This window comes from Selaginella moellendorffii, unplaced genomic scaffold, assembly GCF_000143415.4.
Source record: "Selaginella moellendorffii unplaced genomic scaffold, v1.0 SELMOscaffold_122, whole genome shotgun sequence".
NCBI classification, from domain to species: domain Eukaryota; kingdom Viridiplantae; phylum Streptophyta; class Lycopodiopsida; order Selaginellales; family Selaginellaceae; genus Selaginella; species Selaginella moellendorffii.
In genome coordinates, this window is record NW_003314383.1 from 212,606 (window position 1) to 236,421 (window position 23,816).

Sequence of the window (23,816 nt, forward strand, 5' to 3'; positions counted from 1 at the left end):
TGGAAAGCGGTGAAGGTCTGTCACGGTTCGTGTGGCTGGTTCCCCCAATTTATGACTACCTATCAAAGAGCTTAGCCTTGGCAAGCCGCACAGGGAGAAGCTAGCCAGCCTGTAAGCTCCCAATGGACTCCGTGCAATACACTCCTGCTTGGCTTCTCTCAATCTGGCCAGAAGATTGTAGACTGACATCCCACTGTACGCTGTTCAGAATATGTGACCACACAATCTCGTGTTCCATGAGCTCGGAAAAGATCTGTTACCAAAGCTGCACCAGTCTACCTGTGCCCTGTTCTTCGTACTCTGCTCACACATCTCGGCGTTGTAAAAGTCGTTTGCAGCATCTCTCTCATCTTTGAGTTTGTTGTTGGCAGCATCCACCATTGCCTCGTTGAGAGCTGTGAGCACCACCAGATATCCTAACTCCTTCAGTCTACAACTTATTGCTGCGAGGAGAGTGCTCTTGCCAGACTGGGAAGATGCCATTTTCCCGCTACCATCTCCTTTACCAAATCCTCCAAAGTCTAGCCAAGTGGGATGAGGCATGCCCCGAAAAGAAGGTCCTAGGGCACAACTTAGTCAATGGAGCCTGAAAGTCAAAGTCAATGCTATTGAGAAACTATTTTGACGGAAGATATGGATCGTGTTCTCCAGCACCCGAGGAACCCAATGATTCAAGTCATTGGGGAGCGATACCCAATAGGAGATTCCTTATTTCTAGCAAACTGGCCAAGCCCTTTCCTCCTTATCGAGGCAATGGTGGATGCTGAGCACTTCCTTCCCTGAAGAAACCACTTTATCTCCCATCACCTTGATTTAGGGCTGTACAAACAAAGGTTTGAACCTTTAAAGTTTTTCTGGAAAAATCAGCAAATATAAGAAATATTGATGCTCAAACATTTCAACCTAATCACTATGGTTTCCTTGTTTGTTGCGTCCCCTACTGGCTTCACACATCCTGGAAAACCTGCTATACGCTTTCGAACACGGGCAGTGGAAGTGGAAAGAATTGCCGCTACAGTAACAGAGGACCCCCAACTTACATGGCAAATTGGCGTGGGGGCGATTGGTACCATTTTGCTTTGCCCCGTTGCTTCTGCTCAGTTTGGATTGTCCTGCAGCTGGGGTGACTCCATTTGTTGTGGCTGGGATCGAATTCAGCAAGAGGATTGTGAGTGATTTCTAGACAAATATTTCATTGTGGGTTTCTGGAATTTCAGGCAGCTCAAAGGAGATGTAAAGTTTGTAAAGGCTCTGGGCTTGTCCGGCGAGAGCAGTATTACTTTAGATGCAACTCTTGCGGTCAGTGCTTGAGTTCCAATGGGTTGATTCTTTCTTATTTTTTTCATTTTATCCCCTTTTAGGAGGTTTTTTACCTTGGCAATCCTGGAAACGATTCTTTTCTGGGTAAGACATAGATAGAAGAACTTCCTCAAAACTTTCTTCATAGTTTTTCACGAGAAACATTGTTTCGATCACTCCTAAACAAAACTTTCGCGTTTTCTCTGTTTTTTTTTTTTCTTCTTTTTCTCCTCAGCTAGAATCAGCTAGAATGTTGTTGATATGGGTCTCGGAGAGAGTTCTCGACCACAAGCCAGAGCCAATGTGTCCAACAGACATTGGACACAGCCAATACTTTGTCTTTGGTCCCAAAACCTGGGAACGAATAAAAGATAGAACGACGAAAAAAAGAGAGAAAAGAACGCAGGCACGAAACATGAAGCTTACATTGATTAGATTCGCAAGAAGCCCCAGATCATACGGATGCCTGTAGATTTGGCCAGCCTTCACTGCGATCCAGCCTTCCCTCTTCCCTTGATGAAACTAAATGACGAGAGAAAAACTTGCAAAACGCTGGAATGCATGAGTAAGAATGAAGCGAACCTCGATCGTAGTCTTGTTTTGAACGAGGAGATATGCATACCAAGCTTGCATTGATCCAAAGATCAAAACTCCCACCACCAGGCAAACGCCGTACATGACCTGCGAGAAGAAACGCACGAGACGAGTGAACTTTGCTTCCATCGCGTCACGAATGTGTGTGTACCTTCCAGAACTGATACGTCGACGAATTGTTTAGAGTTGATCCTCCAAAGATGGCCAGAGAGTATGAGCACCCCAAGAAGAGGTAGAAGACGAGGAGGAGAAACGCTTTGTAGTTTCGGTGGCCAACGCAGTTATTCAGCCAAGAACAGTGATGATCCTGTCGAAGAACAGCGCATTCTTAACGCCAAAGTCGAAAAGGTCGAGAAGAAAAGAGCTCAAAAGTACCATTCGCAGAATGCAACGCTTGCAAATCCGGCAGTGATGAGCTCGAGCCGGTTTGTAGAGGCCACATTTCTCGCAAAACCTTCTCTCTTTTCCCTGGAAGAAGAAGAACAAAGAGAAAGTTCAAGAAAACAATCCGAGTGAAAAAATCTCTAACCTTCGAGACAGTGCTCTGATCGGTCTCTAGATCGGGAGAGTAATTCGCTGGCACCTGTCCGGGATCACGAAGAACAGCCAGCCCGTGAGAGATGAGGATCATCACGTTGAGCAGCGTGAAGAGCAGTGCATGTAGCAAAGCTGGCACGCCGATCCAAGGCTGGAGCGCCAAGACCACGACGATGTAATAATTCGAGAGCAGCAGGACGAGGAATGCCAGGATCGGGAGCGTCAAGCATCTCGAGAGGCCCATCGGCGCACTACATCATCGGCCGCCGGCAGGCGCCCGGGATCACGGCGACCTGCGCAAGCGCGATGGACCGATTGTAAGCTGCGGCAAGGAGGAGGAAATCTATCTCTCGATTCTTACATTCTCGTGTCGGTGGATCCGTCGTCGAGGAGGAAGAATAAGAACCCTAATTTCTTAATCTCTATAAAACCTAGCTAAGAAGATCATCCAAATGGAAAGCATTTTCGCGCGCGAAGGTATTTCTTTTGGATTTGAGCTGCTAGTTTTAGGGTTTATGGATTCTAAGCGACGATCAAGAGGCTTCCGGAGGCGGGGGATGCGTCACCGAGGCAATTTGTGCTCGTTTCTTCGTTTTCGCGATCTTTCTAAGCAGCGAGTCCGGATCGACATGGCCTGTTACTACAACACGCTGCTTCTCCATGTCTGTGTCTACCTTTTCAACTCCTGGAGTGGAAGAAACGATCAAGGCTCTTGCTTACAAATCCAGATTGGAGAATTCTCTTACCTCGCAATTCGCATAGCGCTGCTAGAACTCTTCGTTGGCATCCGGGACAATGCAAAGCCACCTTGAGCTCGATGATCTGACAAGCAAAATGAGAATATCTTTCTCTGAATTTGAGCTCGATCGTAGGATCAGAGATGTGTTCTTTAGCGTACCGAAGGCATTGGATTGTCCGGCTGTGGTGGCGGTGGCGGAGGATCAGAGGGCCAGACCTGGACGAGCTTCTTAAACTTTGCAACTTTCTTGAGCAGGTTTTCTTGCTCATAGTGCCCCGTGACGGTCATCTTTTGCTCCTCGAGATCCACCACGATGTTCTTCACTCCTGGAAGGAAACATCATCAAATTCAAGCTCTTACAATCTCTCGATGACGAGCCCCACCTGGAACTTTGCACAGCTCGTTTGTTATCTTGTATCGCCCGCGATTGGACTTGGTGAGGATCTTGAGCGTCATCGTCTAAACGAGCAAAGCAAGAGAGAGACCATGTCTGGTGTGTTCTCGCTCGGTATAACTTTACCTTCAACTCCGCCATTTCAATGCTTGTCAATGCTTCTAATGTCGCAAACTTTGCCAAAAGATGGAGCTCTTTTATGGATGTCGTGGTTCGAGCATGGGATTTAATCATTGTTGGTTTGCAAGCAAAGATTGGATCTCGCCATGGTTTTAAAGCGAAGGTTAGCATCACCACTGTAGCGGTAAGAATGTGAAAGGTAAAGTGGTTTTGCTACCGGTGTCTGGTCCTATGGTCTAGTGGTTAGGACACTGGACTCTGAATCCAGTAGCCCGAGTTCAAGTCTCGGTAGGACCTTTTCTCTTTTTCTCTTTCCCTCCAGTTTTTTTATTTGCTTTTCATTGCTACTTAGTTTGCCCTAAGCTATGGAGGCCAGGGAGCTCCTGGAATGCGCGGCTACGTTTGGAATCAGCGATTCCTCCCAAGGATCTTCGCAGTTTGGGGATACGCTGGAGATTGCCGTGTTCCCGGATCAAGGCGGGTAAGTTTTTAGATGGGAAATTTATGGTGATCGAATTGTATTGTATGTAGGAGAGGTCTGGGTGTGGCTCGGAATGTGGAGCAGGGTGAGATGATTCTCAGAGTTCCATTTGCTGCTTTGATTGGCGTCCATTGCGCGAGGGAAGATCCCGAGTTTGGAAAAGTGCTGGTGGATTTCGCGCATTTGTCTTCTGTGCAGGTAAAGTTCTTTGTTTTCCATTAGAACTTGATAGATTTGTGCGTAGAAGAAGATTCTTTCCAGCATTTTCTCCAGCATTATCTCGTTTTCTTGTTTGAAGATCTTGACGGCGTATCTCTTGAGCGAAGTTGCCAAGTCTTGCTCCTCTCGGTGGTTTTCATATCTTCGCCATAATCCTCAAGTTCATCACAGTCTACCTCATTTTTCCGCAATGGAAGCTGAAGAACTACAGGTCTTTTTCTTTCACTTGTCATCTTGTTTTTAACTAACATTGTCATAGGTGGAGGATGCGATCTCGATGGCAAAATCGTCTCTCGAAGACACTCAGAGACAGTGGAGGGAGACGTCCTCATTGCTTTCACGTCTTCGCCTCCCACGTAAGTTTACTACTTTCAAGGCCTGGCTTTGGGCCGCTGCTACCGTGAGTTGCCTTCAGATTTTCACAAATGATCTCTTATCTAGTTTGTTCTTGCGATTCAGATATCATCCAGAACGCTACACGTCCCATGGGATGACGCAGGCGTGCTATGTCCCATCGGCGACCTCTTCAACTACGACGCACCGATAGAAAGAACTATGTCTTCGAGAAATGAGGACGACGAGCTCGAGTTTACGAACAGGCTCACTGATGGTGGCTATGAAACTTCCATCAGTTCCTACTGTTTCTATGCGCGGAGGAGCTACAAAAAGGGCCAGCAGGTCTGTTTCTCTTTGGACTCTTGTCAAGAGGCTCATTTGGCGTTTCCAGGCTCTCATTTGCTACGGGCAATACACGAACTTGGAGCTTCTCGAACACTACGGGTTTTTGCTACCGGATAATCCTTGTGACGTGATTTACATTCCACTGCCAAGCCCGGAGGAATTCGGGCTTAAAAGTACCGGAGACAAAAGCGAAAGACAACACAACCTCGCAGCTTATTGTATAGAGGCAAGCGGGAAGCCTTCGTTTTCGTTGCTACAGCAACTAAGACTTCGTGCCGTTCCAGCTTCTCTACGAAAGTCACACGGCTACATGGCGTCTCAAGGCTTGCCAATTTCCAGAGAGAGCGACCAGCTTGTTTTCCTCTGGCTGCAAAAGAAGTGCCAAAAGCTTCTGGAGAAACTTCCAACGACGATAGAGCAAGACGAGAGAGCTCTGGAACAGCTGGAAAAGAGTACAAGCTCTGGTTCATGCGGAGTCGAGAGGCACAAGCTCGCCATCAAGTGGAGGCTGGGATACAAAACCATCCTGCAACGTTGTCTCACTTACAGCAAAGGCGAATCACTCGGCTTCGAGTAACCACCGATACTTTGCAAGAGTTTCTTCTTCCAGCGGCTCCAGGAACTCGCTCTTGCCAAGGATGTCTTTCGGCGGCAATCCAGAGACGAGATTTGTATCCAGCCGGGGACCAGCAGGCTCTGAAGATCCGTTGTCAGCGACGTCTGCGAATCTCAATGGCGAAGCTCCACAAAACGCTTCCTGGTGGAAGGCCAAACTTCGCGCTGGCTGGAGGCAAAACTCTAGCCATTGAGAAACCAGTGGAGAGGGTCCTCTTATGCGTCCACCGGCTTTATCACTTTTGATTTTAATCGCAGCAGGGATTGCCTGCACGTAGAGAGGACAGTGTCACGAATGAATCATCACTGGAAGAATATCAAAACTTACCCATACATCGGCCCAAAGACTAGTCCCGGACGCAGGAGCTATAACACCAACGTTGGATTGCCGCTTAGCAAATGGTAGAACGTCGTTCGACCATCCCACCGCGATCCAGACATCTCCCGCTCCTAAAGCTCTCAAATAGTTGATGTTATCGAACACTCTCACCTGCGGAGAAGTGCACAGTGAGAAGCACAATCAAGCGGGCTGGTCACTTGCCTGTTTTCTTAATCTCAAAAATCTCTCCTTGACAGCTTCTTGTCCACCGTGAACTTCAGCATCGAGATTTCTTGCATTGTAAGACGCTCCGAGGGACTTTAGCACCAGACCGACGACCTCTCGAGTGGATTCTATCATGGAAATTCTTCCGGCAAGCTCTGGCTTCCAAAGATCGTCCCAGTCCTGAGGAAAACAGAAAGTTTTACAGGAAAAAGTTTTACGCAACTGTTTGTACCTTGATATCTTGTAGACCAGCTTTTGCAAGTTTGTCTTTCCTATAAGCTATCACCATGCAACCACACCGATATGGCGCACCCCAAACTTGTCCAGTTTCGTCTGGACGCCCTTGTGCATCCCGTCTAAGGATGGCCTGTAAAAATCAAAGTTTTGTAATGTAGTGAAAGACTCTGAAAAAAAGAAGAAAAAGTACCTGCCATTTCGGGTCAAGATGCTGAAACCACTCGAGCTCCTGGGGTTTCCCAACAGAAGCGATCAGCTTGTTTCTTATGGCGACACCAAGCCACGAATCTCCGAGCGTGACAACGTCAGCCGCCATGGTCGACTTACTCGTAAGTTGTCCACTGTTTTTAGCAGACACAAGCTGGGTGTAAATTGTGTCGAGAGATCCAAGAAACTCTGCACCGAGTTTCATTTGTTTCCCTTGAGACACCATAAAATCCTGCCACCAAAAGGTTCTCTCAAATACGTGCATGAAAGACACAAAAGCGATACCTTGATCCAAACAGGAGGAACCGATCCTCGAAGGCCGACTATCCTCAGTGGAAAGCTTATAGAATATGGAACCGTCTTCCACTGCTCGTAAGCACGTCGCATCTCTTCACTCATATTCTCAGCTCCATCTTCCTAGACATTGAAGACCACTGGTTTTAGAAGCGAGAGAAGTAATAATCGAAAACATCTAGGACTATGAGATACCTGAAGCTCGAACATCTAGTACATTCTTGTTTTCGTGCTCGAGCTCCTGACTTTCAGCAGCCGCAAAAGAAATCCTGGTAGAAGTTTGCAGCTCTCCAGAAATCCGAGCAAAACAAGCATGGCCTCGATGTTCGCCAGCCAAAGAAGCAGCGAGACCAGCGCTCAAGAGGGACATAGCACACAAGAGTTTACCACATTCTCCCTTGATAGCAGCGAGAAGCTGCTCTTTCTTCTTGCTGCCAGAGCCATCGACACTCTCCAAGCTACAAGCGCGCGGACGAAATGTCGCTCGCGGACTTAGCACAATGCCTCCGCATCGAAGAAAAGGAAAGGCGACGGCAGTGGCGCCCTCCATTCTCTTCTACAATACCCAAGTAGGGCATACCCAGGAACGAAGAACCCTAAAAATCAATCGCCATGCTTTCTTCCCCCGGTGAGTGCCAATCCTTCTCGACCCAATTCCTGCTCTCACAATCGATCCAATGCAGCGGCAAAGAAGCCTGACGAGCAGCCGGCGCCACCGGCGAGCAAGTACGATCTCCCTCTCGGCACGCAATTCGAATACATTCCCACCAAGAAGATCGAGCTCAACAGGATTCGAGCGAAATACGGCGCCGCGGAGCTCCAGAGGATGCTCGACTCGGTGGAAGCCAAGCCGCCGCCGCCGCGAATCGCCGAGTTCCTGGCAATCAAGGGCTTCCTGGACGTGGATTTAGCAGACCCGGATCTAGCGCCCCTGCTCGAGTAGCACCAAGAACCCTAAATCGCAGAGTACTTTACCTAACAAAAGTATTTACCTTTATTAAGAGTCTTAGGGCTTCCTAATTCTTACCGCCAAAAGTTACCGTGGTAATGTCGGTGTTACGTGGTAAATGAATAAAATACGTAAAGGTGAAAATCCTGCTGCCCTGCTGGGCAGCCAAAAAGATTCTGCCCGCTGCGCTGCCCTGCTGCCGTGTCGTGGGCTCGATTTTAATCCCCTTCCAAAATATTTCTTTTCTCCATTTTTTAATGTATCCCAAAAAGATAACTAGCCACCAAAAAAAAGGACTGGTTAGTTTTTTTGCCAAGTACTTTGTTGGGACGTCGACGTCACCAATGTGATGTGGTCATGGGCTACAACAATTTCCCACGACCCATTGGCCGCGTGCGCCCGACGCGTGGCGGGATCTCAGCGGATCCGCGACGTGGCCAGTATCTTTGTCTAGGGGCCGTCGGATGCGCGGGAGCGACGGCTGGGATTCGCGAGCCCCGACTTTTGTTTTTCTTCGTCTCTCTCTTCGCGCGGCTGAACTGGTCGCCCTTGCAGCGCTTTGGTAATTCGTACGGGTCCTTGCGGCCGAGAAAGAATGGCCCATCCCATGCAACACACATTAAAGGTGGTTTGTTGGTTCGTAGCTTCGTTCGTTCGTCTCATTGTTGCCTTCTTTCTGGTGGGATAGCGCTTTTTCTCCTTGAAGAGCTCTCGTTGCTTCCAAATCTACTGTCGAGAGAGATGTGTGAGCTCCAAACCTTCTCCTCTTTTCTAGTTGATGAAATCTAGAGTGTTTGATTGCTGGTTACCTTTGAGCGAGTCTCCACTGCTAACACCATAGTCCCAGTCGAAAAGAGCGTTCTGTAATGCAGAGAGAGCTCCACGGAAGAAGCTGTGCTGGTCCTGCGGCTGCCAAGAGTGTTAGTAGTACTAGAGCCGCTCACAAACGCATCAAGGCCCCTGATGGCTTGCTGGATTGGATAACGGAGAAGAGGGGTCGTTGATCCAGGCTTCAGCTGGCGGACAAGGAATGCTCCGCCGGCACACCCAGCGCTGGAAGTGGCGATGGCGATGACTCCTCCACCGGAGCGGGCGATCAGGATATTTCTTCGTCGTTTCACAAAGGTGGACGAGCTCGAGGACGCGGAGGCTCTTCGTCCAGGTCCAAGCCCTCGGACAGGCATCCAGTTTACATCGGTGTACGCCGACGCAGCTGGGGGAAGTGGGTGTCCGAGATCCGGGAGCCGAAGAAGAAGAACCGGATATGGCTCGGTTCCTTTCCAACACCGGAGATGGCTGCTCGGGCTCACGATGTTGCTGCTCTCTGCCTTCGAGGAGAGGACGCTCACTTGAATTTTCCGGATTCAGTCCACACTTTGCCTCGTCCTGAGCGTTTGTCGCCGAAATGTATCCAGGAAGCAGCTACATCAGCAGCAATGTCTTTCCAGGATAGACTTCTTCCATACACTGCTCCACAGCAGCAGCAGCAGCAGCAGGAACAGCAGGAGAAACCGGACCAAACTGAGCGGCACGAAGAGCAGCAACAGCACCAGCAGCAAAACTCCCAGCAGCCGGCTAAAGTCGTCAAGTTGGAAGTTTCTTCTTCTCCAGGTTCTCGCAGTAAACTCTCCTCTGATCATCACCGTCACTCATCTCAAATGCAAACGGCGGCTTCTGATGCTACTGCAGCTGCTGCGGGGGCTTCTCCTCAGACATTTGAGTACGTTGACGAGGATTTCATCTTCAACATGCCCACCATTCTATCCAGTATGGCTGAAGCACTGGCCGTTCCACTGCCACCACCACCGCAAGATGATCGCGACGACAACGAAGAAAATGCTGAGGACGGCACCATCTGGGATCCATCTACTTGGGATCGCTACTCTTGATTCTGATTCTTTCTTTCTTCCTGGAATCCTCAAGCTGTTTGTTGCAAAACCTGTATTAACGCTTTGCTTGTATGTCTTAAACAGCGAGCTTTCCATCTGTTAAGACGATTTGGTACTGCTGTTACTGGCCCTGCTGCAGTGCTGCAAGTGGCAAACAAGATAAATCATCCAGCTTTTCTTTTTGGAAGTTGATCTTACTTGTTTTATATGCCGCCTTCAAGGATTTGGAGATCAAGCGCAAAAGTAAATTAAGTGTGCTAGTCGTCAATGATCGCGACATTCCAAGTTTCTTCCTCTCTAAACCCGTTCACAATCCTTGGCATTCCACACCTTCAGTTTTCCAAACATCATCTAACAAATATAAATAAAATGAAAAGCATTACCTTGGTTATGATCTTCTGACAAAGACCGACGCCGTTTGGTCGTCCAAAAAACAACAATGGCTAGGCATGCAAGATGCATTGCACTAGGCACACCTTGGATTTGCTTAATAACATCTCGCGTCATCGTTTTAAGTACCAATGTTCCTGCTAACTCTAACACGACGAGTCAGTCCACATCCATTAGTACTTGTGAGCCAAATCAAATCTCCATAGACTTCCATGCTTACTGGAGATAGCAGGCGAGCCGAGGCGAGACGAGACAACTCGCGAGGTGTTCTTCGTTGACAGAGACAACCACAGGCGCTTTGATTTTCTTCCGCATCTGTTTTGTTGATGAGTCCTCCTGATAAGCTTTCTCTCCACTAGCCACGGCCGGATATCTCCTGAGGCAGCGAATGAAACTGCCTAGCTAACAGGAGTTGACGGCATTGGCTGCCCCTTGCTGCAATCCTGGCACTCGCTACTTTTTTCTCTCCTGCTTTTTCTTTTCCTCAGCTCCCAGGTCTGGACATCTGCACAGCCAGACCAGTCATCGACTTCCCATATAGCACGGATAAAAGAGTAATCCAATTCTGGAAGCTCGGTTCCCGGAGCATCCCAGCACCAAAGAGATACCAAACATCAGGCATGAGCGAACTACCACACACGCATTCATCAGCTTTGCCAAAGATAATTTCCAGCACCCGTTCCGTACACGGAAAGCAAAGCCCTTGCGAGCAGCATGAGCCAATCAATACCCTGAACTTACAGCTTGCAAGAAGAAAGGCATAGAAAATCAGATCTGCTGTCATTGACAACAAAAGCTATGTACCTCCGCACTGTGAAGGCACGTTAATGCAACTGAAGCAAGAAAGGGGCCTTTAACTCGGTAGGTTTCATGCTACAAATCCAAAGACAAATCAAGAGAAGCACACATGCTTAAACAAACACAGCCATCCATAGAAGCAGCCACTTCAGGGAACAGCGAAAATTAGAAAACAAAGGATAAGTCGGTGCGCAGCCTTAAAGAATTTGGACTCGACGATTCAAGCACTAGGAGATCCAACGAAGAATTCAAATGCATCCCCCCCGAAAATGATTAAAAAGAAAAGATCTGTACCTCCACAAACAACTAGGCATTGGCCACCTTGTCCATCTCAGTCACACTCTGCGCTGCCAGAGTGTTGTGAAGCTTAACAAACTGACTGAATGATAGTTGATGAGGCCTTGCCTGGAAGAATCCAGCGAATGAGCTAGGAGCAAAGGAAAAATGATAAAACATCTTACAGTCTCAATGACGCCGATGGAACAAAGAGCATTTTCAACCTCGGAACTACTGTAGAGATGCCGCAGGGATGTTCGCAGCATTTTTCGTTTCCCGGTGAAGGCTGAATTCACCTGAAATTTACAACCATCTAGTTATATTTCCATGGATACTTGCGAGATCAACTAACCAGAGTAAAGAACCTCTTGACAGATTTGACTTCAGGGTATTGAGAACTATCTTTCAAGGAAAAGGACACAACCGCACCGTTAACCTGCTAGAAGACACACGCATTAAAATATGCGCACGGCGCGTACGCTTGATAACACTTACAGGGGGAGGAGGAAAAAAGTTCAAGCGATCCACTTTGAATTTGTACTCCATCTCTGCAAACAAGTAAAGGTTTTGAAGGAAGCATAAAAAACAAAAGGCTCACCTGAGAAAAATCGAATGAATATGCTGATGGGCCGATATTCATCTCCTTTTGGAGAATCGTCAATAAACCTTGCAGCAGCCTCATCCTACAGGATCGCTCGCTTTAGTGCTCTGGAAAGACATACATAAGCTCCCACCATACTTGTAAAAGCAGCACTACGTTAGAAAACAAGTCTCCCATAGGTAGCAGCTTTTTCACAACATCCGTTGTGATGTTAAAAGGCAGATTGGAGACAACCTGAAACAAAGATGTATTCAGGGAACAAAAAGAAAGAGAAGTCAAAGAAATGGAATAAAAGAAAGACACACCCCACCTTAACAAGTTTAGATGGACTTTTGATGGTTTCCATCCAGTTGCTTAGATGTAATCTTATATGCCACTTCAAAATATCGTCCTGGAACAACTGAAAGGAGAGAAAAATGAGAGAGAAAAGAAAGAGACTACCTTCACTCTAGGATTATCTTTGAAGCGTTCGGAAACCAAAGAGACCATGTCTGGATCCTACACAAGATAGATAAACTGATAGAAGGAAGAAAGATTTCGCGAACCTTTTCTACAGCTATAACGTAAGCTCCGGCACACAAGAGGGAATCCGTAAGAGCTCCAGTGCCCGGCCCAATTTCCAGCACCAAATCACCCGGTTGGATCTCGGCAGCTCTCACGATTTCGTCATTGATATTCGAATTTACCATGTAATTCTGGGCGGGCGACAAGCAAATCCATCATCGACTCAAACTCAAGAAGAAGAAGAAGAAATGCTACCTGTCCAAGCCATCGCTTCGGCCTCCTATTCTTCGATTTGAGCGCCTCAAGAGTTCGCCGATAATTCTCGCTGCTATTGGAGGAGGAAGAGGAAGAAGAACTCGTCGCTCCACAGGAAATGCTGCATTTCGCGCCGCGGCAAGGCACAAGCTCGTCACATTTCGACGCAAAACTCGCGATGGCGATGGCGCCATGCGATCGAATCATCGCATTTGCCCAATAAACCCTAAAACCCTCTCAAGAACCCTAAAAATCTGAGAGATGATGCTAAATCTCGCTTGCTCCTTCCGATTCAAGAGCGTCACAGCAACGGCGGCATTCTCCACGGACTCGCCAGCCCATGTCCCGTGCGTTCTCACGATTGCTGGCTCGGACTCCGGGGCTGGAGCGGGAATTCAAGCCGATATCAAGGCCTGCGCTGCTCGTGGCGTCTATTGCTGCTCCGCGATCACGTCTGTCACCGCGCAGAACACGATCGGCGTCCAGGTTTGCTCCTTCGCTGGATTGGATCTCTCCTTTAGCTCAAGGATTTTTCATTAGTCCAGGGAATAAGTACTCTACCAGCGGCATTTGTGGAGCAGCAAATAAACTCGGTGCTCGATGATATTCACGTTGATGTGGTAAGTTCTTTCCTCCTTTTGTCTCGTGCTTCACGAATCTTTCCAGGTGAAAACGGGAATGCTGGCTTCTCCCGAGATCATCCAGAGTGTGTGCTCTAGGATCAAACACTACTCGATTGGATGTATGTTCTTGTTTAGTTTCCTCCAAAGCGCTCACGAACTTTGCGAAAGTTTTGCAGCTTTGGTGGTGGATCCTGTCATGGTGTCAACGAGTGGGCATGAGCTTTCAGGTCCTAGCATTTTGGATCGATTGAGGTATGGATTTTCCAGCTCGTCTTTCGCGATTTTCATACGTCTTTTTTGTGTTTGTTTCCCTCGCAGGAAAGCTCTGCTTCCTTTGGCGACTATCGTCACACCAAATATGTCGGAAGCCTCGGTTCTAGCTGATGGTAAACCTGTGAATACTGTGCTTGACATGAGAGAAGTTGCGGCAGAGATTCACCGAATGGGACCAAGGTGAGAGCAAAAATATTTTATTACTGGATTTGAGGGTGGTTTCTTTCGACAGGTATGTTCTTGTCAAAGGGGGACATCTGAAGAACTCGCACGATCTTGTGGACGTTCTTTACGATGGTAAATCTTACATTGGTTGTTCTGTGACTTTTCTTTCTTTCTTTTAATCGACAGGTTCTGGATGGCACGAGTTGCGGGGAAGTCGCATAAAAACACGGAGTACTCATGGAACTGGATGCACATTGGCTGCCTCAATAGCGGCTGAGCTCGCTAAAGGTTTAGACGTTCTTCCGGCTGTCATGGTAAACACTTGCGTCAATGATCAATTCTTTTCATTATCACTGATCTAACGTTGTCGTGTCAGGCTGCGAAGGAGTACGTTGCAAAAGCTCTCGAGCATAGCAGCAGCATAAAAATTGGTGGGGGAGCTCAGGGCCCAATGAATCATTTTTTTCAGCTTGCTGACTGGGGAAAGCTCTCCTCTCGCCAATGTCGCTTCGACCCCAGGAAGCTCTTCCTATATGCAGTTACAGATTCTGGTATGAACAAACGCTGGGACAGATCGACACCTGCAGCAGTCGAACAAGCTATACAAGGTGGTGCTACCATAATCCAGATCAGGTACTTGTACTCATTTTGATTTTCATATTTGTCGTGACGATTCTTTCCAGAGAGAAAGAGGCTGAAACGTTGGAATTCATCGAAGTATGTATACTATACTCTTTGCGCGCACTTCTGTGTCTTTGTTTTTAAAGTTTTGTGATCAGATTGCCGAGGCTTCTCTTGCTATTGGTCGAAAATATGGCGTGCCTGTACTGATCAACGACCGTGTGGACGTGGCTGTCGCGTGCAATGCAGACGGTGTTCATCTCGGACAGACAGACATGCCAGTCCGACTTGCACGCTCAATTCTTGGTCCCGGCAAGATCATCGGCACGTCCTGCAAGACAGTCGAACAAGCAGTAAAAGCTTACGAAGATGGTGCTGATTACATTGGCTGCGGAGGAGTCTATCCAACGACCACGAAGAAGAAAAACAAAACTATAGGCTTGGACGGCTTGCGTCTTCTCTGCGAAGCAAGCCCACTTCCGGTGGTGGCCATTGGTGGTATATCAGCGGCAAACGTGGAAGAAGTCATGAACTCACGTCCGGCGATGCTACATGGCGTGGCCGTCGTCTCAACGCTGTTTGATCAGTCGGATGTTGGCCAGGCTACGCGTGATCTCCGTGCCAGCATGACAGCAGCACTCTCAGAGTCCACAGCAGGAAAAGTCTTCTCTTAGACAGGCCGTCAGCGACACGCATTAAGATGGAGATAGCGAAGATATGGAACAGGAGGGTGACTGCACGAAAAGATCTCTAGATCGGGCAAGTATCTGTGCTCGCGGCACTCTAGAGAGATTAAGTTGGTGGAGGTACCCCGTGCTCGCCTACAATAATCATCTAGATATTCACGGGATAGTGGGGGATCGACCAAGTCTTTCGAGTTTTAAGTACTCCATGGGGAACAGGGGAGGGACAGCTTAAAGAATGCGGAGAATTTGGTGATTGTTGCTGCATCATGCAACTTGGGCAGGATTTTAGCGCTATAGAAAACTCATGCCGGGGGAGACAACGAGACAAGAGTTTTGAATTCCCGAGAGCAAGCTACAGGGAGGGAGCTAGAAACATAGGAGATCTGGAGGTGTTGGTGGTGGTATTTTTGCGTGGTCAGCATGCCAAGAATCCCGGAAAGATGGTAGCAGTATCGTAACCATAAAATCGAGGTAGTTTTTTACGGGGCAGAGAAAACAGGTGGCCATCTCCTCAAGGCAGAAAAGAGAGATTTTAAGGCAGATTCAGGAAGTCCAAGGAAAGAGATCAAGAAACCGAGAAAAAGTCTCGTGGAAAAAGTCGGAGAACAGGGGATTGGAAGACTGGGATGGAAGAAGAGCAGTGGTACTGGAAGGCGCTCTGGCTGAACATCATCTTAGCTTTCTCCACCGCTGCGTCGCTGACGAGAATCACAGCACCATACGGTCGCCACACTCAAGCAGGAGCGTCTTCTTCCTTGGACGTCTGGGGGCCGAGCATGCCAGCCCGAGATGGATGGGTTCTCATGGAAAGCCCGGCTCTCTGGTTCACTCTCCTCGTCTTCTCGGCCGGGAAGCACGCCAGCGAAACCGTCCCGCTCGTCCTCCTCCGACTTTTCCAGCTCCACTACACGCACAGGGCTCTCATCTATCCGTTTCGCATGCGCTCAAGGGGCAAGACGATCTCCATCGCCATCGTCGCTCTCTCCTTCGTCTTCAACATCTACAACGGATATCTCCAGGCGCGGTGGCTGTCCGAGTTTGGAATTTATCCCGACACTTGGCTCCGGAGTCCGCAGTTCGTCTCTGGAAGCTTGCTCTTTGCGGCCGGGATGGTGACCAACGTCTGGGCCGACTCGGTTCTTATTTCCTTGCGCAAGCCCGGCGAGGAGCGAGGGGGATATAAGTTGCCACAGGGGTGGCTCTTCTCGCTCGTTGCATGCCCGAATTACTCCGGAGAGATCCTCGAGTGGCTCGGCTGGGCTCTTCTCACTTGGTCCCCCGCCGGCCTCGTCTTCTTCATCTTCACAGCCGCGAATCTCATCCCGCGAGCTGTGGCTCACCGCCGCTGGTATGTTTCAAAGTTTCCGGAGTTTCCAGCCTCTCGGCGAGCAGTGATCCCGTTCGTTCTCTAACAAACAAGAATTCGATTCTCCGCAACCACAGGCAGGACAAACAGGGATGGAGATAGAGATGACAACGAAGAATCAAACAAAGTTTGAAGAATCGATCGAAGGCTTTACTAGTTATCGCTCACTGCTGTTGATTCAAAGTCATGGTCGCGACTTTAATGGCGATGGAGACTTTGCGATGAACATGGGACTTTAAATGGATCAACTGTCTTGATCAGGGAAGCATTTATGATATAACTTTGGTACTTCTCTCTTTCTTCCTCACTCCCTCCAAGCTTTTGTTTTCTTTGTGTTTGTCGTTCGTTCCTCTCGAAAGATTTGTATTGTACATTGGTCTGGTTGGAGGAAGGAAAAGTTTTGGTTTCTCTCACTCTCTCGCTCTTTATTGTTCTCTCAAAGCATCCCTTTCTTCTGCTCGTAATTCTGGAGTGTGGCTTTGTTTCATAGCGACGAATACTGGATTTGGGAGCTAGTGATTTGTCGAGGAGTGTGCTCGCTGTACTCGAGGATGGCTGACGGGGCCAGAGCTCCAGTTGCTATGAGATGGACTGTGGAGAACAGTGGGAACGATTCTTCCCACTTTCGAGCTCGCAAAACTTCATAAACTTCTCTCGCGGTTGAAACTCCCTGGAAGCGAAGAAAAGGATGACAATTCTACGAGCTTCAAGCTTTCGTTGAGTTGTTTTTACCTGGAGTTTCTGACCCTGGAGAAGCTCGGTTTCCAAGTCGTCGAAGGAGCTGAAATGTCAAGGTAAGCTTCTTCTATTCTTTTCTTTTTTCTCTGCTTATGGAAAAACGTACCGCTTTCCTTTGTTCCTGGCGAATGCATCGGCCACTCTTCTGTTGCGACCTCCAACTGGACAAGCACAAAAGTCACGAGAAGATTAAAACCGGCTAAAACAAGATTACGATGGAGAAAAAACGATGGAAAACTTACGGCATGTTGTGATAAGGTCGGCAACGCCGCAGCTCTCGAAGAAGGTGGTGTCTCGAACCGAGGGAAACAGCAGCTTTGAGAAGAATCGCATCTCTTTCAGCCCGATTCGCATGATTGCGGCCTGCAAGAATTTCCAATACAAGAGAAAACGTGGGGAATATATTCATGGCAAGAACGCAGTCACCTTTGTGTTGTTGCCCATGTCCAAGCCATCCACCAGACCTGCGGTTACATCAAAGAGTATAACTTTAATATATGCGAAAGAGTGAATAGCTTTACCAGCGGCAACAGCAACGACGTTTTTCAGTGTTCCACACAACTCCACGCCTTCCACATCTTGTACCTGTAAGTAGGATCAAAACAGGAAAGCTTGTCACACACAGAGAGAGAGAGAGAGAGAGAGAGAGAGAGATTAAAAAAAAAAGGATTATGAAAACACTCACAGGAGTCACCAGGAAATAAGGCCTGCGAAAAATTCGCACCCATTTATCTGCAGCTCGCTTATCATGCCTGAAGCCAACAGTTGCTTCGCTAAACTTCTCCACGGCTACCTGGCGAGTTCTCTCATGTTTGAGACAGAGGGTTCACCAAACTTTGAAAGATTCTACCTCGTTGGCAATATTTGCACCCATGAGAACAGCGCAGTCAATTCCAAGAAGCTCCGTGATCAAGTTGGAGATCATGCATGGCCCGTCTTTCTTGACCTGGATGAGAAAAAAACGAAGAAAAAGCCAAAGAAAAAGGATTTTGTAAGAAAGAGCTAAGAGCTAGTCTAGAAGTGAAACACAGCTAGTTAGTCTATAGAAAAGAGAAAATAGTACCTCCATTCCTTTTATCAGCGAGATGGCAATAGCATTCTGGCGTATGTTTCCTTTCAATCTATTGCAAATTCCCTCGATAAACTGGTGAGGAGTTACGAACACCAACATCGTTGCATCAGCCACTGTTTTGTTTCTTGGTTAGAACATATTTCCTTTAGAACACACGAGAAAACGAAAAAAGGAGAGGAGCATCGCTTACCAGCATTCAAAAGGTCTGGCACTGCAACTACATTGGATCCAAGCTTAACTCCAGGCAAGTATTTCACATTTTCCTGCAAAGACCAATGGTTTTCCATAGCTTTCTCGTTGAAAGAAAGAAAGAACACGACTTCCTATGAACGAACCTTTTCCCTGTTGATAACCTGCGAAAGCTTCTCCCCGCTTGGAAGAGTTTCTTCGTAGACCCACATCCTCACCTCATCTAAAGCACAAAAACTCTAAGAAAGAAAGTTCTAAAGAGGGACTCGATCGATCGATACTTTACCATCGAAGAGATCAGAGCAGCAAGTGTTGGAAGCGATGAGCTTGGCCGCAACGCTCCCCCAATTCCCACTCCCAATCACCGCAACCCGATCTCTCGCAGCAGTAGCGATGGACTCCGAGGACGCGGAGGTAGCATCATCCTCCACCACGGCAGCAGCAGCATCGAGCGGCGTGATCTTCTGGATCTCTGGCGAGGACGGTGCCACCTCCAATCCGGGAGGCGCCATGGTAGGATCTAGAGATGGAGAAGAGAGGCAAGAAAGGGGGTTAAAATAAAAGGCTTGAATCTCGAGAGGAAGAAGCCATGGCCACACTTACTCGCAGCACAGTGGAGGGTGGTGGTGGCGATACCCCTGGTGGCGGGAGATTGTCCGCTTGTGCCATGCAATGCATGCCACCCTCCGCCCACGGCCCGCCATTCATATATTTCCCACTCCAAGGAACGGCTCAAAAGGTCTTTTCCATATTCACTTAATTAGTGCTAACTTTTAATTATAAATTTTATATGCTCAATGGTCTTTTATTTTGATCATAAAAAAGATAGCGATATCGCGTTCTTTGAACATCACTGGAGTGAAAGAACGTGAAGTTTACACGGAAAAGAAAAAAAAACAGGAAAAAGAAATAATAAGCAACCTGTCACCAATGGCTATAACCCGGAGACCTCTTTCCAGAGGTGATGGGATTACGAACGTTCCTGTTTGATTGGCACGTTATTTATGAGATACATTCCAATAGCGACGTACCAAAACCTTTGGAACAACCTCTCATCCTCGATGGAAAGTTTTGCTATACACGGAACAAGAGAAACAAGCTTGGAAAAACTTACAAGTCACAGCAAGGCCGAAGCTTTGGATTTGCAGAGCCACATCACTGCGTGCTCAACGCAAATCATTGCAGCTTCGGCATGCACCGACTGATCCGGCCTTCGTCGTCAGCTGCTCCAGAACTGGAGAGTTCTTGATTCCCCTGAGCAGTTCCCCCGGCTCCAATGGCGCCACAATGAGTGCCGCAACGTGATCCATGGGCTTAGCTGGGTCAAAGTCCAGTCGCTTACAATTCCTAAAGTCATAGTGGGACGTATTCCACTTCACGGTAGGCTTGAACAACGGCGTTCATCAACTGCTGCGAGTGACAATTGCCTCCTACCAAAAACTCGGCTGGCAGTCACCAGATCCTAAAAGAAATTTGAGTATATGTGCTGGAAACAAGGAAAGCATTACCTCTTTCAGGAAATATAGTCCGTCAAGCACACTCGCTTCAAGAGTCCCCAGATCGCCTGGAGAGCGACCAGGAGGTCCAAGTCCACCTCCTTGACACTGCCCAGCTACCTCAAGATGCAGCGCTGCTTCTCGAGTGTGCTGGAGAAGAGATCCCCCACGTAGAGGATGCGATCCACGACACCGATATCAGTGAGAGTGAAGCTCCCAGACCCATAAACGTTTCTGAGACATTTGTGCTCTCTACATTCCGCGACCACCTCGCGGGCCAAATCCTTGCAGCACCTCGCAAGTTTGTCATCCCTGGAGCGCAGCGCCTCCTTGCAACTTTGAGCATCTTATGCTTCATTATATTGATATAATTGATATATATTGTATTAATGGAAAATAAGAACCTTGGCTTACAAGAATGTGTGCAACTGGTGAAATCTTGCAAGACTGTACACGAAGAAGCTGAGCGAGTCTATCTAACAGTGCGTAACTCCGGCCATCTCTCCAGTCCCGATGGGACGTTTCTCTCCAATTTGTTGCTCCATATGTTTGTGAGCTGCGGGAGCCTCCAGCGTGCCCACCACATCTTTGACACCACGCATCCAAAGACTGCTTTCACTTGGGTCCTCTTGATCAATGGCTATGCGCGAAGTGGACGCGTCGACAGCGCGAAAGAGCTCTTTGATCGGATCCCTCACAGAAACCTTGTGGCTTGGAATTCGATGCTCTCCGCATATGCCCAAAACGGGTATGTTAGAGATGCCACGGAGATATTCCACCAGATGCCCGAGTGGAGTGTCATCCCGTGGACTGAAATCCTAGCTGCGTTTTCCCGAGACGGGAACACCCGCGAAGCCAGGTATTGGTTTGAAATTGCTGTGGAGAGAGACATTGTTTGCTGGAACGCGCTTCTTTCAGCATTTGCCTTGAAAGGACAACTTGAAGAGGCCAAACGAGTGTTTTACGCCATGCCACAGTGGAACTATTTCTCCTGGAATTTGATGCTCAGTGCGTACGTGAAGAACAATCTTATTCATGATGCACTGGAGCTTTTCCTTCGTTTGGATGAGCAAGACACTGTCACTAGAAACACCATGCTTTCAGGATTTGGACAAAGTGGCGATATTGATCGAGCTAAGAAACTGTTTGATCAAATGCCCGAGTGGAGTTTAGTGTCGTGGAATTCCATGCTCGCTGCTTATGCCCACGTTGGAGATTTGAGCTCCACTTTAAAAGTGTTTGAAACTATGAACTGTCGAGATCTCTTTTCATGGACTACACTTCTGGCTGCGTGGTCACAAACCTGGAACTTGGAAGAATCTAAGAAGATCTTTGACGCCATGCCCGAAAGAAACTTGGTCTCTTGGAATACACTCTTGTACGCGTATGCCCATTTTGGGCATATCTATGAAATGGAGGCTTTCCTGAGCGAAATGCCAGAAAAATCTTTAGTTTCATGGAACATTCTTCTTGCTGGTTACGGCCAGCGCAAGGAATTCAAAGCTGCCAGCAGCGTTTTTAACAACATGGTCCAAAGAGATAGCATCTCATGGAATCAGATGCTAGGAGCATTTGCACAAAAAGGATATCTACTTGAGGCTGTCCGGTTTCTAGATCGGATGCCCAAACTGGGCATGGCTTCTTGGAACACTTTGTTGGTAGCATTTGCACACAATGGCCACCACTGCACTGCTTTAGATCTCTTCTCCGTTATGCTTCTAAATGGTTTTGAAGTGGATGAGATTTCTCTCATTTGCGTGCTAATTGCATGTAGTCGTGCCGGACGTTCCCAAAGAGCAAGAGTGTTCTTCCACTCGATCCAAACGGACTTTTGCTTTGCTCTAACGAGGCAGATCTTCAGCTGCATGGTTGATCTTCTTGGACGAGCTGGGCGCTTGAGAGACGCCGAGGATCTCGTCCAGCATATGCCTTTCCAGCCTGAAGTCACCGATTGGAGATGCATTCTAAGTGCTTGTAAAAGCCACAAGGACGATCAGTCGACAGCTCGAGCCGTAGAGAGAGTTCTTGGATTAGATCCTGTCAATAATGCCGCGTTTGTGCTCCTCTCAAATTCAAAGATAAGAGAAAATCTCTGTTAAATCAAACTCCCTAGTTTTAGGATCACCAACTTTGATCCGCTAGCCTCATGTCATAGGCACTCGTTTCTAGTATTTAACATTGTTTCTAGAGCTTCTTTTCCTATCTCTCAATATAACCTTCCATTCTCTATGGCTCACACTTTTCTCTTTGCTATTTCTCTCTTTGCTGTTCTTGCTAGCGTTGTTCTAGCTACCAACACCAACACCTCATGTTTCCCAGGTAAGAATCTACAAGCGATTTTACAGCCAATCACAGGCTTTATGTTTGCAAGGCGATGCCACCGTCCAAATGTATAACGGCGACCTCAAACTCATGAGAGATCTCGAAGTTGGAGACAAGGTATTCTATTGCTCTTAAGTTTCTCGAAAGCCCATCTAAACGTTCCAGATCTACAGGTTGCAGTGAGCAAAAACGTGTTCTCCGATGTCTATGCATTCGGCCACAAGGACGCCGATGTGATCTCCGAGTTCATCCAGGTCCACACCGCCTCAGACATGATCGAGCTTAGCGAGGGCCACTTCATCCCAGTCGACGCCAAGGGAAAGCTTGTGTACAAGCGAGCCAAGGATCTCCAGGTTGGAGAAACTCTCTGGGGATCATCTCAAATCACTGGTAACATCATACTTCTTTTGAGACTTTGCTCTTACTTTGACAACTATAGAACTTTCCAAGGTGGAGAAGCTGGGCCTCTACAACCCATTCACTCTCTCCGGCAACATCATGGTTAACAACGTGGAGGCTTCCTCTCACAGCGAGTGGTTCCTGGACTCCCTCTTTGATGCCATTGGCGCAACTGAGTACCTCCCATATGCATACCAGGCCGTGCTCGCTCCACTTCGTGCCATCTACAACATCGTCGGGAAGGAAATCTATGGAAAGGGTTATGCTGCCGTCAATTCTTGTGTCAACGTTGCTGAATTTGGAATGAAGCACGGAGGAAGCATCGCTCTTGCTGTTGGAATCGCTGGAGTTGCAACAGCAATGCTGACGAAGGCTTGATGAAAAACCAGAAGTAGAATAAATAACATCTTTTATGCTTTGATTATTCCCCTTCTTTATTTATATCCAACTCTATTCTGAATGGTTTATTATTTGTTTAGTGGATATACCTAAAATATACTTGGATATTTTAGAATTTTTTACCATCAAATGGTTATTATTCCTTTAGAATAATCTAGTGTTTATAATTTATGATTATAGCATATTCTAGCTTATTTAGCTTTTATACCATTAGGTTAAACTTATTTTTATTAAAAACATGATGGTATGTGGTTATGCTCCAACTACTCTGTTTAGGAAAAACATTTTCTTGTAATACATAAATCATAATAATTTGCTATAATACAAACTAAGCAAACATGCAATATGGTCACAGTTTATTATTATTTATCAACCAAGGCTTGATGAACCATAAGTAAAATAAAATCTAAATTTCACAAAATGGAAAAAAAAAAAAGAAAACTGTATTCCATTATTTTGATTATTCCCCTTCTTTGTTTATATCTAACTCCCGATTTTATATTCTAAATGGTTCATTTCTGGTTTTCTTAAGCAAACATCTTGGTAGTAAATATACTTAGAATATAGTTGAATATTCTATAATAGTTTACAGTTTAAAAGTTAATATTTATTTATAATAATATCGTCATTAAATTTAAACATGATTATAAATTATAAAATTTTCCTAAACACCTTCTAGGTCTAACTTTTATGCCATTATATTAATCTTGTGTTTATTAAAAATATTCTTAAACACAACAATTTGTTATTTGTTCTAAAACCACTTTTATAATGCTTTTGTATTATTAATATTAGTATATTTAAATATAAATATAAGTTGGCCTTTACATAAGTATATTTTAAA

At 47.0% G+C, this 23,816-nt stretch overlaps 12 protein-coding genes and 1 non-coding gene across 16 annotated transcripts; 8 read left to right on the forward strand and 5 right to left on the reverse strand.

The window, feature by feature from the left end:
* Positions 1 to 912: 912 nt before the first annotated feature.
* On the forward strand, positions 913 to 1,507 carry LOC112342888. The gene is made up of 4 exons (XM_024665485.1): positions 913 to 1,066; positions 1,119 to 1,168; positions 1,218 to 1,299; positions 1,362 to 1,507. Exons 1-4 carry the CDS (start codon positions 913 to 915, stop codon positions 1,406 to 1,408), a joined length of 333 nt encoding a protein of 110 aa, XP_024521253.1. The 3' UTR covers positions 1,409 to 1,507.
* LOC9632918 (probable protein S-acyltransferase 16) lies at positions 1,417 to 2,847 on the reverse strand. Its single transcript, XM_002991656.2, has 7 exons — positions 2,792 to 2,847; positions 2,423 to 2,723; positions 2,269 to 2,361; positions 2,045 to 2,200; positions 1,882 to 1,980; positions 1,726 to 1,821; positions 1,417 to 1,653 (listed from the first exon to the last, which is right to left on the reverse strand). The coding sequence occupies exons 2-7, from the start codon at positions 2,672 to 2,674 to the stop codon at positions 1,531 to 1,533; spliced, it is 819 nt and encodes a 272-aa protein (XP_002991702.1). The 5' UTR covers positions 2,675 to 2,723; positions 2,792 to 2,847; the 3' UTR covers positions 1,417 to 1,530.
* A 79-nt stretch (positions 2,848 to 2,926) lies between these two features.
* LOC9632919 (heavy metal-associated isoprenylated plant protein 7) lies at positions 2,927 to 3,736 on the reverse strand. Its single transcript, XM_002991657.2, has 5 exons — positions 3,690 to 3,736; positions 3,553 to 3,628; positions 3,329 to 3,495; positions 3,177 to 3,252; positions 2,927 to 3,115 (listed from the first exon to the last, which is right to left on the reverse strand). Exons 1-5 carry the CDS (start codon positions 3,702 to 3,704, stop codon positions 2,964 to 2,966), a joined length of 486 nt encoding a protein of 161 aa, XP_002991703.2. The 5' UTR covers positions 3,705 to 3,736; the 3' UTR covers positions 2,927 to 2,963.
* Positions 3,737 to 3,908: 172 nt separating this feature from the next.
* On the forward strand, positions 3,909 to 3,980 carry TRNAQ-CUG. The gene has a single exon. It is a non-coding gene; the product is annotated as a tRNA-Gln (tRNA).
* Positions 3,981 to 4,047: 67 nt separating this feature from the next.
* LOC9632920 (protein SET DOMAIN GROUP 40) lies at positions 4,048 to 5,650 on the forward strand. 2 transcript variants are annotated; one of them, XM_002991610.2, is made up of 6 exons: positions 4,048 to 4,164; positions 4,215 to 4,362; positions 4,463 to 4,594; positions 4,643 to 4,783; positions 4,843 to 5,061; positions 5,111 to 5,650. In XM_002991610.2, the coding sequence occupies exons 1-6, from the start codon at positions 4,049 to 4,051 to the stop codon at positions 5,639 to 5,641; spliced, it is 1,287 nt and encodes a 428-aa protein (XP_002991656.1). In that variant the 5' UTR covers position 4,048; the 3' UTR covers positions 5,642 to 5,650. The 2 variants fall into 2 exon arrangements, with proteins under 2 accessions (XP_002991656.1, XP_024521251.1); XM_024665483.1 differs by having other exon boundaries at positions 4,249 to 4,362.
* Positions 5,510 to 7,539, reverse strand: LOC9632420 (spermidine-binding periplasmic protein SpuE). 2 transcript variants are annotated; one of them, XM_024665480.1, is made up of 7 exons: positions 7,157 to 7,539; positions 6,953 to 7,080; positions 6,651 to 6,899; positions 6,456 to 6,590; positions 6,221 to 6,403; positions 6,008 to 6,169; positions 5,510 to 5,947 (listed from the first exon to the last, which is right to left on the reverse strand). In XM_024665480.1, the coding sequence occupies exons 1-7, from the start codon at positions 7,509 to 7,511 to the stop codon at positions 5,624 to 5,626; spliced, it is 1,536 nt and encodes a 511-aa protein (XP_024521248.1). In that variant the 5' UTR covers positions 7,512 to 7,539; the 3' UTR covers positions 5,510 to 5,623. The 2 variants fall into 2 exon arrangements, with proteins under 2 accessions (XP_024521248.1, XP_024521249.1); XM_024665481.1 differs by having other exon boundaries at positions 6,953 to 7,084; positions 7,157 to 7,506.
* Positions 7,540 to 8,267: 728 nt separating this feature from the next.
* Positions 8,268 to 10,190, forward strand: LOC112342874 (ethylene-responsive transcription factor ABR1-like). The gene is made up of 2 exons (XM_024665444.1): positions 8,268 to 8,653; positions 8,920 to 10,190. The coding sequence occupies exons 1-2, from the start codon at positions 8,268 to 8,270 to the stop codon at positions 9,797 to 9,799; spliced, it is 1,266 nt and encodes a 421-aa protein (XP_024521212.1). The 3' UTR covers positions 9,800 to 10,190.
* A 994-nt stretch (positions 10,191 to 11,184) lies between these two features.
* On the reverse strand, positions 11,185 to 12,854 carry LOC9632421 (ribosomal RNA small subunit methyltransferase, chloroplastic). Its single transcript, XM_024665417.1, has 10 exons — positions 12,624 to 12,854; positions 12,410 to 12,559; positions 12,306 to 12,362; positions 12,175 to 12,264; positions 12,003 to 12,098; positions 11,862 to 11,946; positions 11,759 to 11,811; positions 11,616 to 11,699; positions 11,449 to 11,559; positions 11,185 to 11,392 (listed from the first exon to the last, which is right to left on the reverse strand). Exons 1-10 carry the CDS (start codon positions 12,828 to 12,830, stop codon positions 11,294 to 11,296), a joined length of 1,032 nt encoding a protein of 343 aa, XP_024521185.1. The 5' UTR covers positions 12,831 to 12,854; the 3' UTR covers positions 11,185 to 11,293.
* Position 12,855: 1 nt separating this feature from the next.
* Positions 12,856 to 15,311, forward strand: LOC9632922 (thiamine biosynthetic bifunctional enzyme TH1, chloroplastic). Its single transcript, XM_002991612.2, has 10 exons — positions 12,856 to 13,109; positions 13,169 to 13,243; positions 13,290 to 13,365; positions 13,423 to 13,498; positions 13,565 to 13,699; positions 13,752 to 13,816; positions 13,871 to 13,998; positions 14,061 to 14,317; positions 14,368 to 14,401; positions 14,464 to 15,311. Exons 1-10 carry the CDS (start codon positions 12,885 to 12,887, stop codon positions 14,977 to 14,979), a joined length of 1,587 nt encoding a protein of 528 aa, XP_002991658.2. The 5' UTR covers positions 12,856 to 12,884; the 3' UTR covers positions 14,980 to 15,311.
* Positions 15,312 to 15,587: 276 nt separating this feature from the next.
* On the forward strand, positions 15,588 to 16,617 carry LOC9632875 (steroid 5-alpha-reductase DET2). The gene has a single exon (XM_002991613.2). The coding sequence runs from the start codon at positions 15,618 to 15,620 to the stop codon at positions 16,401 to 16,403; it is 786 nt and encodes a 261-aa protein (XP_002991659.1). The 5' UTR covers positions 15,588 to 15,617; the 3' UTR covers positions 16,404 to 16,617.
* LOC9632876 (glycerol-3-phosphate dehydrogenase [NAD(+)]) lies at positions 16,607 to 19,039 on the reverse strand. 2 transcript variants are annotated; one of them, XM_024665416.1, is made up of 13 exons: positions 18,960 to 19,039; positions 18,643 to 18,876; positions 18,503 to 18,579; positions 18,358 to 18,430; positions 18,159 to 18,280; positions 17,946 to 18,041; positions 17,781 to 17,888; positions 17,617 to 17,680; positions 17,522 to 17,559; positions 17,338 to 17,458; positions 17,202 to 17,256; positions 17,090 to 17,138; positions 16,607 to 17,027 (listed from the first exon to the last, which is right to left on the reverse strand). In XM_024665416.1, exons 2-13 carry the CDS (start codon positions 18,866 to 18,868, stop codon positions 16,842 to 16,844), a joined length of 1,215 nt encoding a protein of 404 aa, XP_024521184.1. In that variant the 5' UTR covers positions 18,869 to 18,876; positions 18,960 to 19,039; the 3' UTR covers positions 16,607 to 16,841. The 2 variants fall into 2 exon arrangements, with proteins under 2 accessions (XP_024521184.1, XP_002991706.1); XM_002991660.2 differs by lacking the exon at positions 18,960 to 19,039 and having other exon boundaries at positions 18,643 to 18,942.
* A 1,202-nt stretch (positions 19,040 to 20,241) lies between these two features.
* On the forward strand, positions 20,242 to 21,951 carry LOC112342875 (pentatricopeptide repeat-containing protein At4g02750-like). Its single transcript, XM_024665446.1, has one exon. It carries the CDS (start codon positions 20,242 to 20,244, stop codon positions 21,949 to 21,951), a length of 1,710 nt encoding a protein of 569 aa, XP_024521214.1.
* Positions 21,952 to 21,976: 25 nt separating this feature from the next.
* On the forward strand, positions 21,977 to 23,040 carry LOC9632923 (warthog protein 6). Its single transcript, XM_002991614.2, has 4 exons — positions 21,977 to 22,171; positions 22,224 to 22,291; positions 22,348 to 22,564; positions 22,614 to 23,040. Exons 1-4 carry the CDS (start codon positions 22,081 to 22,083, stop codon positions 22,949 to 22,951), a joined length of 714 nt encoding a protein of 237 aa, XP_002991660.1. The 5' UTR covers positions 21,977 to 22,080; the 3' UTR covers positions 22,952 to 23,040.
* Positions 23,041 to 23,816: the final 776 nt, after the last annotated feature.

Excerpts from the sequence above, each read along its gene's own strand:
- LOC9632918 (XM_002991656.2), bottom strand. The coding sequence starts at position 2,674 with ATGGGCCTCTCGAGATGCTTGACGCTCCCGATCCTGGCATTCCTCGTC. Across the intron at positions 2,201-2,268 it reads AGCGTTGCATTCTGCGAATG|GATCATCACTGTTCTTGGCT; the intron begins GTACTTTTGAGC and ends GTTCTTCGACAG. Across the intron at positions 1,822-1,881 it reads AAAACAAGACTACGATCGAG|TTTCATCAAGGGAAGAGGGA; the intron begins GTTCGCTTCATT and ends CTCGTCATTTAG.
- LOC9632420 (XM_024665480.1), bottom strand. The coding sequence starts at position 7,511 with ATGGAGGGCGCCACTGCCGTCGCCTTTCCTTTTCTTCGATGCGGAGGC. Across the intron at positions 6,900-6,952 it reads TTCCTCCTGTTTGGATCAAG|GATTTTATGGTGTCTCAAGG; the intron begins GTATCGCTTTTG and ends TTTTGGTGGCAG. Across the intron at positions 5,948-6,007 it reads GTCTTTGGGCCGATGTATGG|GCAATCCCTGCTGCGATTAA; the intron begins GTAAGTTTTGAT and ends CTCTACGTGCAG.
- LOC9632922 (XM_002991612.2), top strand. The coding sequence starts at position 12,885 with ATGATGCTAAATCTCGCTTGCTCCTTCCGATTCAAGAGCGTCACAGCA. Across the intron at positions 13,366-13,422 it reads CAAACACTACTCGATTGGAT|CTTTGGTGGTGGATCCTGTC; the intron begins GTATGTTCTTGT and ends AAAGTTTTGCAG. Across the intron at positions 13,700-13,751 it reads ATTCACCGAATGGGACCAAG|GTATGTTCTTGTCAAAGGGG; the intron begins GTGAGAGCAAAA and ends TTCTTTCGACAG.
- LOC9632421 (XM_024665417.1), bottom strand. The coding sequence starts at position 12,830 with ATGATTCGATCGCATGGCGCCATCGCCATCGCGAGTTTTGCGTCGAAA. Across the intron at positions 12,363-12,409 it reads ACGTTATAGCTGTAGAAAAG|GATCCAGACATGGTCTCTTT; the intron begins GTTCGCGAAATC and ends TATCTTGTGTAG. Across the intron at positions 11,560-11,615 it reads TCAAGAGGTTCTTTACTCTG|GTGAATTCAGCCTTCACCGG; the intron begins GTTAGTTGATCT and ends TGTAAATTTCAG.
- LOC9632876 (XM_024665416.1), bottom strand. The coding sequence starts at position 18,868 with ATGGCGCCTCCCGGATTGGAGGTGGCACCGTCCTCGCCAGAGATCCAG. Across the intron at positions 17,560-17,616 it reads CGTCGTTGCTGTTGCCGCTG|GTCTGGTGGATGGCTTGGAC; the intron begins GTAAAGCTATTC and ends ATGTAACCGCAG. Across the intron at positions 17,459-17,521 it reads ACATGGGCAACAACACAAAG|GCCGCAATCATGCGAATCGG; the intron begins GTGACTGCGTTC and ends AAATTCTTGCAG.
- LOC9632919 (XM_002991657.2), bottom strand. Across the intron at positions 3,496-3,552 it reads CGAGCTGTGCAAAGTTCCAG|GAGTGAAGAACATCGTGGTG; the intron begins GTGGGGCTCGTC and ends GTTTCCTTCCAG. Across the intron at positions 3,116-3,176 it reads AGCGCTATGCGAATTGCGAG|GAGTTGAAAAGGTAGACACA; the intron begins GTAAGAGAATTC and ends CTTCCACTCCAG.
- LOC9632923 (XM_002991614.2), top strand. The coding sequence starts at position 22,081 with ATGGCTCACACTTTTCTCTTTGCTATTTCTCTCTTTGCTGTTCTTGCT. Across the intron at positions 22,292-22,347 it reads ATCTCGAAGTTGGAGACAAG|GTTGCAGTGAGCAAAAACGT; the intron begins GTATTCTATTGC and ends CCAGATCTACAG. Across the intron at positions 22,565-22,613 it reads GGGATCATCTCAAATCACTG|AACTTTCCAAGGTGGAGAAG; the intron begins GTAACATCATAC and ends TGACAACTATAG.
- LOC9632920 (XM_002991610.2), top strand. The coding sequence starts at position 4,049 with ATGGAGGCCAGGGAGCTCCTGGAATGCGCGGCTACGTTTGGAATCAGC. Across the intron at positions 4,165-4,214 it reads GTGTTCCCGGATCAAGGCGG|GAGAGGTCTGGGTGTGGCTC; the intron begins GTAAGTTTTTAG and ends TATTGTATGTAG. Across the intron at positions 4,784-4,842 it reads GGCTTTGGGCCGCTGCTACC|ATATCATCCAGAACGCTACA; the intron begins GTGAGTTGCCTT and ends CTTGCGATTCAG.
- LOC112342874 (XM_024665444.1), top strand. The coding sequence starts at position 8,268 with ATGGGCTACAACAATTTCCCACGACCCATTGGCCGCGTGCGCCCGACG. Across the intron at positions 8,654-8,919 it reads AATCTACTGTCGAGAGAGAT|GCTTCAGCTGGCGGACAAGG; the intron begins GTGTGAGCTCCA and ends TCGTTGATCCAG.
- LOC9632875 (XM_002991613.2), top strand. The coding sequence starts at position 15,618 with ATGGAAGAAGAGCAGTGGTACTGGAAGGCGCTCTGGCTGAACATCATC.
- LOC112342875 (XM_024665446.1), top strand. The coding sequence starts at position 20,242 with ATGGAAAATAAGAACCTTGGCTTACAAGAATGTGTGCAACTGGTGAAA.
- LOC112342888 (XM_024665485.1), top strand. The coding sequence starts at position 913 with ATGGTTTCCTTGTTTGTTGCGTCCCCTACTGGCTTCACACATCCTGGA. Across the intron at positions 1,169-1,217 it reads TCGAATTCAGCAAGAGGATT|GCAGCTCAAAGGAGATGTAA; the intron begins GTGAGTGATTTC and ends CTGGAATTTCAG. Across the intron at positions 1,300-1,361 it reads CTTTAGATGCAACTCTTGCG|GAGGTTTTTTACCTTGGCAA; the intron begins GTCAGTGCTTGA and ends ATCCCCTTTTAG.